At 53.7% G+C, this 13,876-nt stretch overlaps 1 protein-coding gene across 3 annotated transcripts in view; it reads right to left on the reverse strand.

Moving 5' to 3' along the window:
- Positions 1–13,876, reverse strand: part of PMP22 (peripheral myelin protein 22) — a 55,175-nt gene that overhangs the window by 13,902 nt on the left and 27,397 nt on the right. For 2 of the 3 annotated variants that reach the window (XM_082373374.1, XM_082373372.1), the window contains 2 exons: positions 9,690–9,801; positions 8,362–8,461 (listed from right to left, as the gene is read on the reverse strand). In XM_082373374.1, coding sequence (XP_082229500.1) covers positions 8,362–8,461; positions 9,690–9,767 — 178 coding nt within the window. In that variant the 5' untranslated portion in view covers positions 9,768–9,801. Of the gene's footprint in view, positions 1–8,361; positions 8,462–9,689; positions 9,802–11,337; positions 11,517–13,876 lie in introns of those variants that run through there. The other variant, XM_082373373.1, reaches the window with a different exon arrangement.

Raw genomic sequence — 13,876 nt, forward strand, 5'->3', positions numbered from 1 at the left:
AACTCACAATCACGAGGGCATTTCAACTCCAGCAGAACCTCTGGCTGATGACTAGTGAATAAAAGTTCAAGGCGCTCTGGCTGCACCTGACACCATCACTCAATTAACTGCCCTCCTAACCAAGAGGCTTCCTGATGGGCACAGGAACTAGTTTTCCAGAGTCTAATTTATATGTGTGGTTTGATACCACAAGTCTTATTCTCACTAGTCTTTAGACTTGAACAGGGAATATAATACAGCCATTGAGGTTCTGAGGTTACTGAAAATATTCAGCTGTTTCAGGCTTCCTCTATTCCCTGGTTGGAAAACTCCAGTAACAGGAGGGTCAGGTTAGGCTGTGTTTCCCAAAGACTTGCTGCTAATTAAACAGAAAAACAGAGGGAGTGGTTCCATGGTCAAGTATATTAACCTCCCTCCTCAGACACTGAAATGTACAATGATGTTCTCAAGACTCTGAGAAGTCTTACCATTAAAAAAACAGCCTGGGTAACTTTTAAATGGTGTTTTCCAAATTGAATTATTGGAGAACCGTTTTTGTTGGTGTTGTTAAGAACAGGCCACCTGGACATGCAGGGTTTGGCCACAGACAATGACAGTGGAAAGGAGAAAGGCATTTTAACTGCCCAATCACAAGCTGTGCTGATGGAAATGTACAGGGAAGGAGGGTATGCCTGTGGGGAGGGGGCTCAAGACCTTTGGCTTTAAAAGGTATCCTCCATATACAAATAATCAGAGGTCCCCTCTCCTTTTTAATCCTCAAATATAAAAAGGAAGCCAAGCATCATGGAAATTAAGAGCCCCCAGCCCACCAGTCATAGTAAAGCACCCACTCTTCTCTCCTCCCTGTGCCTACTGAAGTTCTACCCAATTTCCAAGGCCCACCTCAAAGGTTCCCCTCCCTGCACCTGCTGTCACAATTATATCCTGAAGAGGAAGAGGCTCCAGGACCCTTGGGATGCGATGGGTGCCTACTCAAGGTCCCACCTCCATGCTCACCCTATTAGGCCACCAGGGCATCTGCCCCAGGTAACCAGCTTGGAAGAGGCAGACCCAGTGCAGAAAAGCAGGGACTCCTGGTACCCGTCCACTGGGGTGCTGAGAAGTTGAAAAGCATGTTTGAAATCTAACAAATTCAATGATCCTGCTGCCCTCCTTTAGGTTTGGCATCCACAGAACATAGGGAGGAAGGAGGAAGAATGGGACGGCAAAGGGAGAGAGTTTCCCCTTCTCTGCTCACCCACCTGCCAAGCCAAACCACGAGCCATCTGCAGAGAAGCGGCAAGAGGCCAATGCTTGTCATCCAGAGGCAACACGTTAGCCAGCTGGGACAGCAGAGGACCGTCACCCGCACCAGAAAAGCCACTGCAAGAAGAAGGCATCACCCAGAGAAAGGACGACCCCGGGGAGATAAAACCGCAGCCTCCAAATATTTCAAGAGTCAGTCTGGGGACACGATGGGGGTTTAAAGTCCTTGAGGACAAGCCTGCAACCTGTAAAATCCAGGTCCAGCCCACCAGGCATGAATGAAGACAACCAGAAACGACTGGAAATTCAGGGGACAGTCGTGGCCTCAGCTATGTAATTTGTTAATGACAGCATCCCACGGCATTTCCCCCGCATCACCGGGCCCTCCTCCCCAACCTCTCTGCCAACTCCTTCCTGTACCCATCAGCTGCCGGAGTGTCACGAGACTCACTCTGGACCCCTCTGCTCCTTCTGCCTCTCCTCTCATCAACTCCCCAGCACCACGACATTAAATACCCTCCGCAGACACGGAGGACTCCAAATCTGAATTTCCAGCCCAGACCTCTGCCCTGAGCCACAGATTCCCAAATCCAAGTGCTTTGCTGACATTCTACGTTCTCAGTGTAACAGCCAGAATGAGCTTTCAAAACACAAATCAAGTCACGCCACTCTTCTGCTCCAAACCCTTCAGCATCATGGCCCGAGCCGTCGGCCCGTCCTCTCCTGCCTGTAGCACACTCAGCGACGCCAGCCTGGCACTGGTGGACACACCAAACTCTTCCCGCCTCAGGACCCTGGCCCTTTCCATCACCTCCTGGAATTCTCCTCCTGCTGTTCTTCATACAGCTGGTCTCTCCCATCTTTTAAGCCTCCGTCCACGTGACTCTGGCAGGAAGAGGCCTGCCGTGACCAGCTGCTTCCTCCCCAGTGGTGACTTGCTATTCCATCGCTCTCTCTGTCTCCTGCAGAGCGCTGCCCACTGCCCACAATGACTCATTCATTGTCTATCCTCCGTCTTCCCTGCGTAACTGTGAGCTCCATCCATCAGGGCAGGGACTGGTCTTTCTTGTTGAGCTCTGTCTGCCCAGCACCTAGGATGCGCTCCATATATTTGAAGAAGAATGGATGAATGGACCACGCTGGCAGCTCTTTGAAAATGAAAGAGGTTCTCTTGAAAGGTAGTGAGCTCCCCATCACCGGTAGCATGTGCATGTGGTGGGCACGTTGCAGAGAGTCCGAAGCTAGTGGGATGGGAAGGGGGATGAATCTGATGACCTCCCAGGTCCCCGCCAACGTCAGAGCCTACGTGTGTGCTGACGAGCACATACTCAGAAGTCTTCGTGCCAGACTTCCTCTCCTCAGGCACCAAAGACCGACATCCACACCCTCAGGCCACCCCACGGCCAATCCCTGCTCCTGAACTACAAGGGATGCTTTCTCGACTCTGGTAAAATCCTGGGAATGCAATTTAAATTTTTTAAAAAGCAAAGCCTGAGCTTCAAGGGCCATATGGTACAGACACAGGTCTGAGCAAGCCTTCTGAATTAACTCATGGGTGCTGGCATCTGATGAGAGACGCCAAGGGTTGAAACTGCATCATTGTGACACCACGTCCCACTCCCTGCACCTCCCTCGCCTGCCAGGACCTCCTCATCCCACGAGGGCCTGTAAAATCAAGAGCCATTACTGGGTCAGAGCTTGCGGGCTGGCCCAGGGAGCCACAGAGATTTTAAATTGCACAACATGAACCCATAAGTGCAGAGGGCCTCCTGTGTTTTCTAAATTCTGACCAAAAGCTGAGCCACAGATGAGGAAATGGTATGATGTCCTTGCAGAAATGACAATGCCACCAAGTGGATAAACGAGATAAATCTGAGATCACAGAAGACACAGACACTGGAGACCACTGAGGGCTCAAGTCAGGGGCTCCTGAGACTGGCAAGACTTATTTTTTTCTAATTTTCAATCCGAAGCATTGATCTAACGCTGCCCACAACTTAACGGCCACGAGGTCGCTGCTGCTGCTGGAAATAGATATGTGCATTTCTACTTTGGAAGATTTCTGATGTATTCTGCCTTATAAACGCACAGGACTGTTACTCCATCTTGGAATAAAACAGCTGAGAAACGCATATAAGACAGAGCAGGTCTAAATGAAATCATAGAAATTAGAAGCCCATCCATGTGCACCAAACTCCTGTCTGGGGTCTAGAAGGCCCTGCAGGCTGGCCTGCTGCTTCATCTCCTGTGCTCTCTGTTCCTCAACTCTGCCAGGATCCTTCCCGCCCCAGAGATCTTGTCCTCGGCAGGTCCCGCTGGCTAGAACCTGCCCCAGATGTCCCTGTGGCTGACTCCTTCCTGGTCATCCTCAAGCGGCCATTTCTCCAAGAGGACACCCTTCCTCACCCCCGTCCCTCCTGACACATCACCCTGCTTTATTCTCTTCATCCTTCCTATCACTGCCCCTGATTATCCACGTTTATGGACTGTTCCGCCCAGTAAAACGGAACCTCTTGTCCACTCTTGCAGCTTTGGTGTCTGCGGTGGAATCTTCTACGGGGCAGGTGTTCAGTGAATAGTCCTGCATGAAAGAACAGAGGGAGGGGGGAAAGGAGGGCAGGGGGAGTTCTGAGGTGGGAAGTTCAGGATCAAGGAAGTGAGAGAAGGCTGAAATTCCAAGATGAAGGGGAGGAGAGATGGGAGGTGAGGCTTAATGGGAAACAGGAGCAGGTCGTTCAGGTATGGACCTTGGCAAAGATGCTCATCTGAGGATGGAGAGCAGTAAAGGACCTCTGAGAGGTTTTAAATTGAGAGTAATATGATGAGGTATTTTGTATTTTTAAACTTCATCCTTGAGTCAATACGCAAAACGAGTTACAAGGAAGGAAGGAAGGTCAGGAGTTAGGAGGCTGCAGCAATGGCCCCGACAGTAACTGCAGGCATGGTGACGGGCGTGGGGATGAAGAGTGACCAGTGGGACCTAGGATGATTCTGGGAAGGGAGAGAAGGAAACACATCCTGGCAGACTCTGAGCATGAAGCTCACTGTTTGGTGAAGCGGCATCCACTAAAAGTCTAGAAACCATCAAAGAGGGAGAATGGGTGGAGGGGGGCAAAGGCTGGCTGGTTTGGAGATGGCTCTGGACATCCCAGCAGAACTGTCAGGTAGGTAGCTGTGTATGCTCGTCTGGAGGTCAGAAGAGAGGTCTGGACAGAAAGGAAACAAGGATTCAAGAGACATCATGAAACAGTAAGACTTGTTAATGACTTGGGAGGTGGAAGGAAAGAGAGGGAAGTCGAAGGAATATCCAGTTTCCAATATGGGTCACTGTCTGGCTGATGGGGCCCAGGACACAGCAGAGATGGGCTATTTGGAGAATCCTAAAGTAATTGGGCTCTGCTCTGAAACTGCACAGGACACAGCAGAGCTCTTGTAAAACAGTATGATTGGTATGGAGGCGGGTAGTCAAAAGCCCTGAAGAGAAGAGTTTCAAGCCAGGCTTACTGGGATGTGCTTGCTATTAAATATTTATGAATCGAGAAGCCATGCTTCCCATGAAGCCAAATGACTCCATTCTCAGCCTTCCTTGTCACTAGGTGTGGTTCTGTGATGAACTTCCAGGAAAAGATACAAGCAGAAGTGTGTGGTCTATCTGGAGACATTTCATTAAAAGGGAGGGGGAGACATTCTTCTCCTCCTCCTTTCTCTATGCTTGCTTGAAGGGTAGAGAAATGGCTGGTGCTCTAGCAGCCTTTTTGGTCCATGAGGATGAGGACCAAATCTGAGAGATGGCAAAGAAATAAGCTAGGAAGTGCCTGGGGCTCTGACAATTTCATGGAACAACCATACCTATCTCAGGCTGCCTACTTCCACACTTCTTTTGAAAGAGAGAGAAATAAACTATCTTATTTAGGCCACTACCATTTAAAGATGTACTGTTTTATGCAGTCAATCTTAATCCCAATCGGAACACTAGCCAACTGGTCTAATATGTCCTTCCATTGCCTTCCCCTTGCTTTAGGTCATCATTGCCTCAATAGGGAATCGCCTCCTCCTTGCCTGTATTTATTTAAATCCTGCCCATCCTTTGGAGGATGGATCAAATCCCCCCTCCCACATGAGACCTGCCTTCCACTTCCTCCCCTGAACTCTGGCGCTGCCCGCCTGCCCCCACTCCTTGGGTGATTCATCCCCCTGCACAGAGCTCAGGACTGTCAAGGCCAACGTCCATATTCTCCAAGCCCTTATATTCCTCAGGCCGAAAGGCATTCAAAACAAGGTCAGGATAAATATTCCCCCACTAAGCCTCCTTCACCTCTACCTGCAGCCAGGATCAGGATGGGGCCAGAGGGTGTGTGAATACATTTAGAAAATGGAAAAGCAGACAGAGTTGAGGGCATTTAGTAAGGAATCTAAAACTACTCTAATATCAAGAAAGAGTTTGAGGGAAAAAATCTAATCTGTTTCCTTCCAACTGTATAACACAGACGTTTGACTGCCGTGCAGTTAATGTGGCAACAAGCACCATTCATTTAAGAAAAAAAAGCGAACGACGCCCTGCAGAGGTGCACTGCCCCAGCCCCGCACGTGCGAAAACGAGCCCCCTCAGCAAACACAGCAAGTCATGTAAACCAACGCGTTTTCACATAGCATGCTTGCAACGTATTCTTCACAAATTGGCATCAGTAACAAATTACTTTCAATTACTCAAATAAAAAGTATGTTTGAAACATTCTAAGAGCAAATACGGACCAAGGTGACTGGTTTCCAACTAGCAGAGTTCATCTGTAAAGGCAGTCTAATTTTTTTAATTCTGTATTTTTTTCACCTCTTGTTTGGCACAGAAATGGTTAAACCCAATCGAAAAGGCAAAGGAGGCCCAGAGGCTTCACCCCCATCAGAGCTGAGGTTGTAACACAAGCTGACCCATCAGAAGATGAGAACAGAGATACCGACCACTGGGGAAGCTTAAATGGAAAGTTCTGACTTAGAATCAGCCCAAGTGCAGACAAACCCAGCTTGTCCAGAGTTCCTCGGAACGCCCTTCCTGGGAGAGCCGAGAAGGCAGATGTGGAGGGGAAGCACGATCTGGGACCCCCCGCCCAGGGAAGCAACCGCGCGGATTTGTATAAAGACCCGCGATGCACACCCCAAAGTCACTGTCACCGAGCCCGGGAAGATGAGCTTGGACACAGAGAGCCAGCTGAGCGATAGGAATAACGCCGGTGCCTCTTTGAGAGCTGCCGCGAGGGCGGAGCAGCCCCTCCTGACGGCAGAAGATGCAGAAGGCAGGTCAGCAGCAGGCAAACATCACTGTTCTGCAGGGAGGACAATTTAGATCACTGCGCCTCTGCCGACTCATCCCTCTTGAAACCCAGCCGGGTTGGAGTATGCCTGCCAAAACTGCCCCTTCCGGGACTAAGAGTCGAGAATCCCCTGCCAACCCCACGTGGCCAAATGCCAGTTGGGCAATGTCCAGGTGGACACCTCGTGGGGGGGGGGGGTCTCAGGGAAAGCCGGCCCTTGTGGGCGGAGTCACCACTCGTGGCCACCAGGTGTCAGTAGCGAGCAGGGAGCCTCCCGTCCTGAACTTCAGGGAACTTCAGCCAAACCCTGCCCCGGAGACCGGATGCTGTGGCTTTGGGGCCAAGCAGTGCTGTGGCCACATGCGCAGACACTCCTGACTGTTTCAGTTATTTGATTGCCAACTCACAACGCAACCTCTAGGGTGGTTTGAATTCAATATCCTTCACAGACTCAGAGAAACGTTTAAGGACTGCTCCCTTCAGCAAAGACTGGGGTCTTTCTTTTCTTCCCCCCAGGAAAGTGGAAACATAAAGCAGGGTCTTCTAGACCTTGCCTATCCTCCCCATATAAACTACAGTAGTTCGAGCAGTCTCTCTTTATACTGAGGTTGGAGATATTTCGTTGGTGATGCTTCAGGGATAGCTTGAGTACTGCTGGGTGCAGAGCCCTGAGGAGAAAAGTCCAGCAAAGAAACTGGACTGTGCAAATCCAGAACGAAGGGCCACTGCCCTCCCTGCTTTGTTGAGCTGCATCTGAACTGGTTTCTCTCACTGAGCGTAACATCTTCAACAGAAATACTTGATCTAGGGGCTGCTGCAGCCTCATCAAGACGTGTACTTTGCTGGTCTTTAAACCCAAGATGTCAGGAAAGCTCTGTCACATCTATAGGTACTTCCCTCTCCAGGCTAAGGACATGTCCTTTGGAACATGAGACCGTGCAGAGCCTGGCCCACTGCGTCCTCAACGCCAGGCACTGTGGCCCCTGCCAGGGTCCATGCTGCCACCAGACACCTCCCAGTCACCAACAAGAATGCATCCTATTTATCTCTGCCTCTCCACATCCAAAGACACCAGGTCCCCGCTGAGCCCTCCTTCCCTCCGGGTGCTGGAAGTATCTGGTGTGTGCTTCCATGGCCAATTAACCCATTAACCTGAACCCAAGAAAGCCTGGTTTCCAATATCTCACAGAAAAGATGCTAAGGACAGAGCAGAAATACTCCCGGGCTCAGCTTGGGGTTGTGCAAATAGCGTCAATGCCCCATCTTGCAACGAGGAATCACTCAACAGCTATGATACTAAATGGCACCCCTGAGGCCCAAGAGGCAGAGAGGAAATCCTATAACTGGAGACCAAAAGCTGGCCCATCTATCCTTAGCACAGCCCCTCCATCACTGCACCAGGAAGACACAGGACATTCCTGGATATTCTACCACCAAACCAAAGACGCTAATTGGATTGAAACTCCCAGTGGGGTCTGCCTACGCTTTTGCATCATCACTGCTTATGTGTGTCCGCATTTCTTGGCTCACAAGAAGCCTTACACAAGTGATGATGGGAAGCAGGGGATGTGGTGCCCCAGGGCTTCTCTGTATGTAGAGAGAATGCACAAAGACTCCCCCAGATCTCAGTGTAGCCAGTGAAGCGACCGCCCCTCCCCTTTTGCCTTGGGACGTCTTGGCCACGTCCCACCCCACCCTGGCAACAACTCTCTAGCTTGTGTCTTCCAAGAACAAGTGCTTCCAGGTCTGGACAGAGAAACATGCCGCGGACAGATCAGGACGAACTTGTGGAGCAAAAAACCATTCTCACCGTTTGCTGAGGATGTGAAACAGTGTTGGACGTTGCTCAACGAAGAGGTGCTACAGTTTTGCCAGAGGTCGGTCGCATGTCCATTGCCCACCATCCATTGCTGGAAAGAACCAGACATGGTGAATCAGGGGAGTCCGTGAGGAGGGACGGAAAGGGGGAGGGAGAAGGCCAAGGGCAGGCAAAGAGCAACCTCATCAAGCCGTCTACGGGGCCTGCCCCTGCCCCGCCCCGGGGCTGCCTGGCCAGAGCCCGGGGTCGTGCTTGAGAAAGCAGAAAAGTGGTGGTCTGGCCCAGACATCCAGAGGGGAGGGCCGGGGCTTTGCTAGTGAAAAGCACTCTGTAAGTGGAAAAGTACCACACACACATAAGTTGCTCTGTGCCGAGGTGTGTGCTGTAGTAGAAGGAGCCGTGGACTTAACCCAGGACACCTTCATCCAAGCCGTCTCCCCCCACCCCCGATCTCCCGGGTATCATTCCCAAAGCCGCAGCCACTCTGAGCCCATTTCCTTACTTACAATTCCTATCAACCGGACAAGATCGCCATAAGGCACACTTAAGATGTTGGGAGGATGCTGGTAAATGATGAACCAACTCACCAATCCCCAACATAATTATTTCTCAACCTTTGAACCAGGCCAGAACATCACGCCTGGGACTTGCTGTATATACAGAAGTTAAGGCCACGGTCGCATAACTGCCAGAGTCTGGGCTCAGCTTCAAGAAAATAAGTTTAAAAGCTAATGAGCTTGATGTCTGATGGTTTTGCAACACAAGTTATCCCAGTGACCTGTCTGTACTGGAGGAGGCTTTTCTAAGAAGGTGCCATGTCCACAGCGCAAAGCAGACCTGGGGCTGTGAACTCTTAGGGAAAAGTCAATTTGAACTTTCCAATTTCAAGTCCTAAAGGCTGTTCTATGAACTAAACCGCCCATCTGATGGATGCCATTTGGAGAAAAAGCAAACCTCCCTAAATACTCCACTTCCTTCCTCAACGACCCTGCATTAAGGAAAATGCTACACAAGCTTATCAAATGAAGGGCGGGGTAGGGGGAACCCCTGGATCTGTACCTAAATTCTTTGGCTTAAAGAGAGGCCTGCGCGGCTTAACCTAGCCCCGCGCTCGCTTCCTTCCTCCCCCTGAATCTGCTCTGGTTTTCGCAAAACTACTTTTGGAAAGGCGCGGATTGCCAGAAACTGCAAAAGGCCCTGGGGTGTCTGAGACGCTTTGTCTGCAAACTGGAGCGGGCACGGTTGGAACGGCCATCCGGAGGCCGGGCTCGGGGTGAGCCCCGGGCGCCCCTCGCGCCCGCCGCCCGCCGGAGACTCACGCTGACGATCGTGGAGACGAAGAGCAGCACGAGCACCGCGACGTGGAGGACGATGATACCCAGCAGCAGGAGCAGCATTCTGGCGGCGAGTTCTGCTCGGCGGAGTCTCTGCCTGGCCGGAGAGAGGGCCGAACTGGACGTGAGGCCGAGCGAACCGGCCTGCGCGAGCCAGCGAGCGAGGCAGGAAAGGAAGGAGGGAGGAAAGGAGGGAGGGACGCGGAGGGAGGGTCCTGCGCTCGGAAGGCCCGGGCCTGGCGCCGCGCCCGGCCGCCCACCCCGCCCGGCGACCGCCGAGAGAGGGCAGCAGCCGACCGCGGCATCCCCGGCCCGCAGTCCGTCGAGCCCGCCTGCGACCGAACATCTTTTGCTTTTGGAACAAAACAAGTGGTACGCACGACGCACGTCGAAGTCACCCCGGGAGGCGAGGTTTTTCCAGAGCGCCAAGCAGAGGCCGCAGCGCGCCTCCACCCACCTGGGGGTTCCGGGGGCAGCCCAACGAGGAGGAGGGGGGCGGAGGGCGAGAGCTCGCGTTCCGCCGTGGGGTGGAGCCGGGGGTGAGCGGAAGGGGCCCAGATTTCTGCGAGAGGCCCGGGGACGCCAGCGGCGAGCTGGGAGGGAGAGCGCGCGGCGGGAAGCCGGGTTCCCAGACTCCAGGGCGCTCCGCATTCCGTTAGACTCCCAAGTTTCCACCCAGTTCCTCCCGCGCAGGGGAGCCGGCCCGGCCCCAGCACAGCTTGGCATCGACACCAGCGGCCCCGGAGAGAAGGCGCAGAGCGGGGTAGAGCGGAGAGGAAAGGACGGCCGGAGAGAACTGCTGGGGCCGGCGCCTCCTGCCCACCGCGCGCGCTTCCCCAGGCAGCCCTGCGGGCCGGGCCGTTGCGCTCCCGGGACCGGGGCCCAGGAGCCTGGATGGAGGGGAGCCAGTGTCCGGTGGGAAGGAGAGGCGGAGGGAACGGGTTGGGTCCCAGGAGAAGCGCAGCCGGACGGAGCCGGCAGGACCTCTTCTCTCCGCCACGGTGTGGTCCTAGCCCCACATTTTGCAGACCTTAGGGACTGAGACCCGCCGACCTGCGGGAGGATTTGCACGTCTGCGAAGATGAGCTGCGTTTCGGGGGCTACTTCAGGACAGAATCTTGGGCCAGAGACATCGTTTCAATAACTCGGTCTTTAAAATACCCAATCGCAAACCTCTCCGTTCCTCCCCTTAAGCAACACGTTCAGTGAAACTCTGGAATGTGCAGGAGGAAATAAGCACGATTTTCTGATGTCTCCCAGAAGGTTTAAATTAAATCCAGTGACTCCTAATGCCGAGGGCGGGGGCTGGGGGGGGGGCACGGGGGTCCTGTACCCCGGAGATGTCCACCGCAGGGACCGCTTTGCCAATGAGTCCAGCGAGGCGAAAAGTGCTCCGCCCCCGCCCCATACCCGGACACCAGCACCCGCGTCCCCGGCGGCTTATAGACCACCAGGCACCCCGCAATGGATCCCTACAAGCCCCGTAGGAAGGACGCGAGACAGGCGGTGGTCTACCCGCGATCGGGGACCGCGCCAGCCCGGGGCCCCCTGCTCCGCGCGTTCTGTCACCGTCTACGGAAGATGCCCACGTTCCTCATCCATCTCCTCCACTTTCCCTGCCAAAAGCACTTACAGCCCAAAGGGATAGCTGTCCCCGATCCTCGGAGATCCTCAGAGTGGCCTCGGGCACAAACTGCGTGCGTCCGCTCGGAGGCTGGCGTCCGGAAAGACAGCTGCTCTGCGGGGCTGCGTGCGCCGAGCGAGGGGTCGGAGGGAGGCTCCCGGCGTTCCCCTTTAACGGGAACAACGCCCTGTCTGCGTCGCTGCAGTAGGGTGTGTCCCTGGGTCAGCGTGTGCAGGGGGGCGGGACTCGGGGAGGGGAGAGGGCGGTGAGGAGGGAGGCAGGGCAGGAGTCAATTCCTCGGCCTTCACTGCGCCCCAGGAGAAAGTCGATGACTGCAAAACAGCGGTGACTTGTCCTCGAAACTGGGAGGCAGCGAGCTTTCTCACCTCCGCTTCCCTGGCTCCGCGGAGTTCACGGAGACCAAGAGTTGACCGATATACTGGCCCCTCTGCCCACGTGGGAAAGCCCGCCAGAGGTCGCCTCCGTGGGTGACCAGCGCGGGGCTCTGGGGCGCACGCAGTCGGACCGCGCCCGCGCGGAGAGCCAGCCTGGACGCCCCTCCCACGGGTAGGGGGAGATGGCACTTAAGCGCTGGCAGGCCTCCCTCCCCTCGGGTCCTGGCGTCCCTGGCCTGCCCTGCCGTCCTAGCGGGGCGCACCCGCGCCAAGCCCGCCCGCGCCATCAGGTCTGCGCCCAGGCCGTGCGCCGGGTGCCTCGGATTGCCGGGACCGATCTAGCGGGCCTGCTCGGGTGAGGGTTGAGGGAGGAGGGAGAGGCCTGCCCACTGCAGGACAGCGCGCCCTGGGGTCGCTGGGGAAATCCAGACCACAACCCGGAACGCTCCAGGCGAGTTTGCCTGGCTTGGCGCCCGGCCTCGGCTCGCGTCCCTGGCCACAGGGTGGGGAGTTGGCCATTTGAGGTGGGGGAAGAGCAGCCAGGGAAATCAGCTGATTCATAGCCGCCTGAACGGGGTCCGCCCAGCGTCACGGGGAGAGAGGATAGCCCTTCCGGGCGCACGATAGGCGCGCCCCAATAAGACGCTCTGGGGGTCCAGCTTTGAGGCAGGAACCCGGAGCCGGAAGGTGGGTGCAGCAGGTCATACACAAGACACCTCCACCTGCCAGCGTTTGTGTCACAAAACATCGTCGCTCTGAACGAGTCAAATGCTCCCACGCTACTTATTTTACTATATGAAAGCAGCTGCTTATCGTAGCTAATTGTACATTCTTCAAGTAAAAATAATTTGAAAAAATCTTCCAACAATGGGCTTTCAAAAATCCTTAGATTAAAAAGAAGACTCCTTGTAAATTTTTCGCTCAGTGCCCATGACACCTCTGTGAGAGGTGGTGTGGTCCAATGGATAGGCACGTTGACACTGGGCTCAGATGAACCCGATTACCCTGCTTACTCAGGGTTGTGGATTTGGGCACTTAGCTGAAGTTTGGGGTGCTTCGGTTTTCTCATCTGGAAACAGGACTGAGAATGGCCATTTTAAAGGGTTATGGTGTTGATTAAAAGTGTGTGAAGCAATTAGCATAGCGTCTGGAAAAAAGTAAAGGATCAGTACCCAGTAAATTGTCACTATTATTATTATTATTATTATTATTTCACATTTAATCCTCACAACAACCTTTTAAGGAAAGCCTGACCCCCTAAACTAAAATTGCTTATCAATCCCATAGATTGAAAGCACATATGTAGGTAGAAGGACTACCTTCTACCTACAAATGGGAGTGACCTCTCGCCTGCTGGGTCATGGTCTAGGCCGGGTTTGCCCTGGGAATTATTGCCCCCCTTCATATGCCATTCAGACATTTTTATTTATTTAACCAATATTCACATGATCACCATGTACCCGGGACTATTCTACGCACTTTATAAATATTAGCATGTTTAACTCAGGAGTTTCTTTCCCTTCCTTTCTTTTTTTCCAACTAAACTTTTAAATGAAGTATATGCATCTAGAAAAGTGCACACGTGGTCAGGTAGAGCTCATTTCTTCCTTTCTTTTGAACCCAATGTTTTAATCAATAACCAGGTCATACCACACTGCGGGACACCTGAACACACCCGTCCGTGGCGGTCACCTCACTGCCCCTCGCCTGCGTCCTGCCTCCTCAGCCCCGAGGGGTGGAAGACAGGATACCACACAGTGTGGCTGGTGTCACCAGCTCGGCCACACCCAGAGCCCGGCCAGGGCTCCGCTACAGGTGGAGGGGAGGTTAGGTTTCTCCCTCACCTGCTTACCAATCCAAGGCCACCTGCCAGCTGTGCGTGCAGAGCTGTTTCCCATCAGGGAAGGCGCATCTGGTCCCCTTTCTCCCTTCCACTCTGGGTACACTGAGGTTTCTAGATGCTCCCAGAGGGTCCTTCTCGCCTCCCCAGCCAGAGTATATATCCAGCTCTTAACCAAGGATTTTGGAAATCCTCTGACTCCCCGGTGAATTCCAACACACACGTGCCATCTCCCCTGCCACCCTTTCCATTTGTGGTTGGCAGGGCGTGGGGCTGGGCAGCTCTCTGTAAAGCATAAGCACACACCATCCAG

Source organism: Balaenoptera borealis (genome assembly GCF_965194805.1).
Source record: "Balaenoptera borealis genome assembly, chromosome: 20".
NCBI lineage: Eukaryota > Metazoa > Chordata > Mammalia > Artiodactyla > Balaenopteridae > Balaenoptera > Balaenoptera borealis.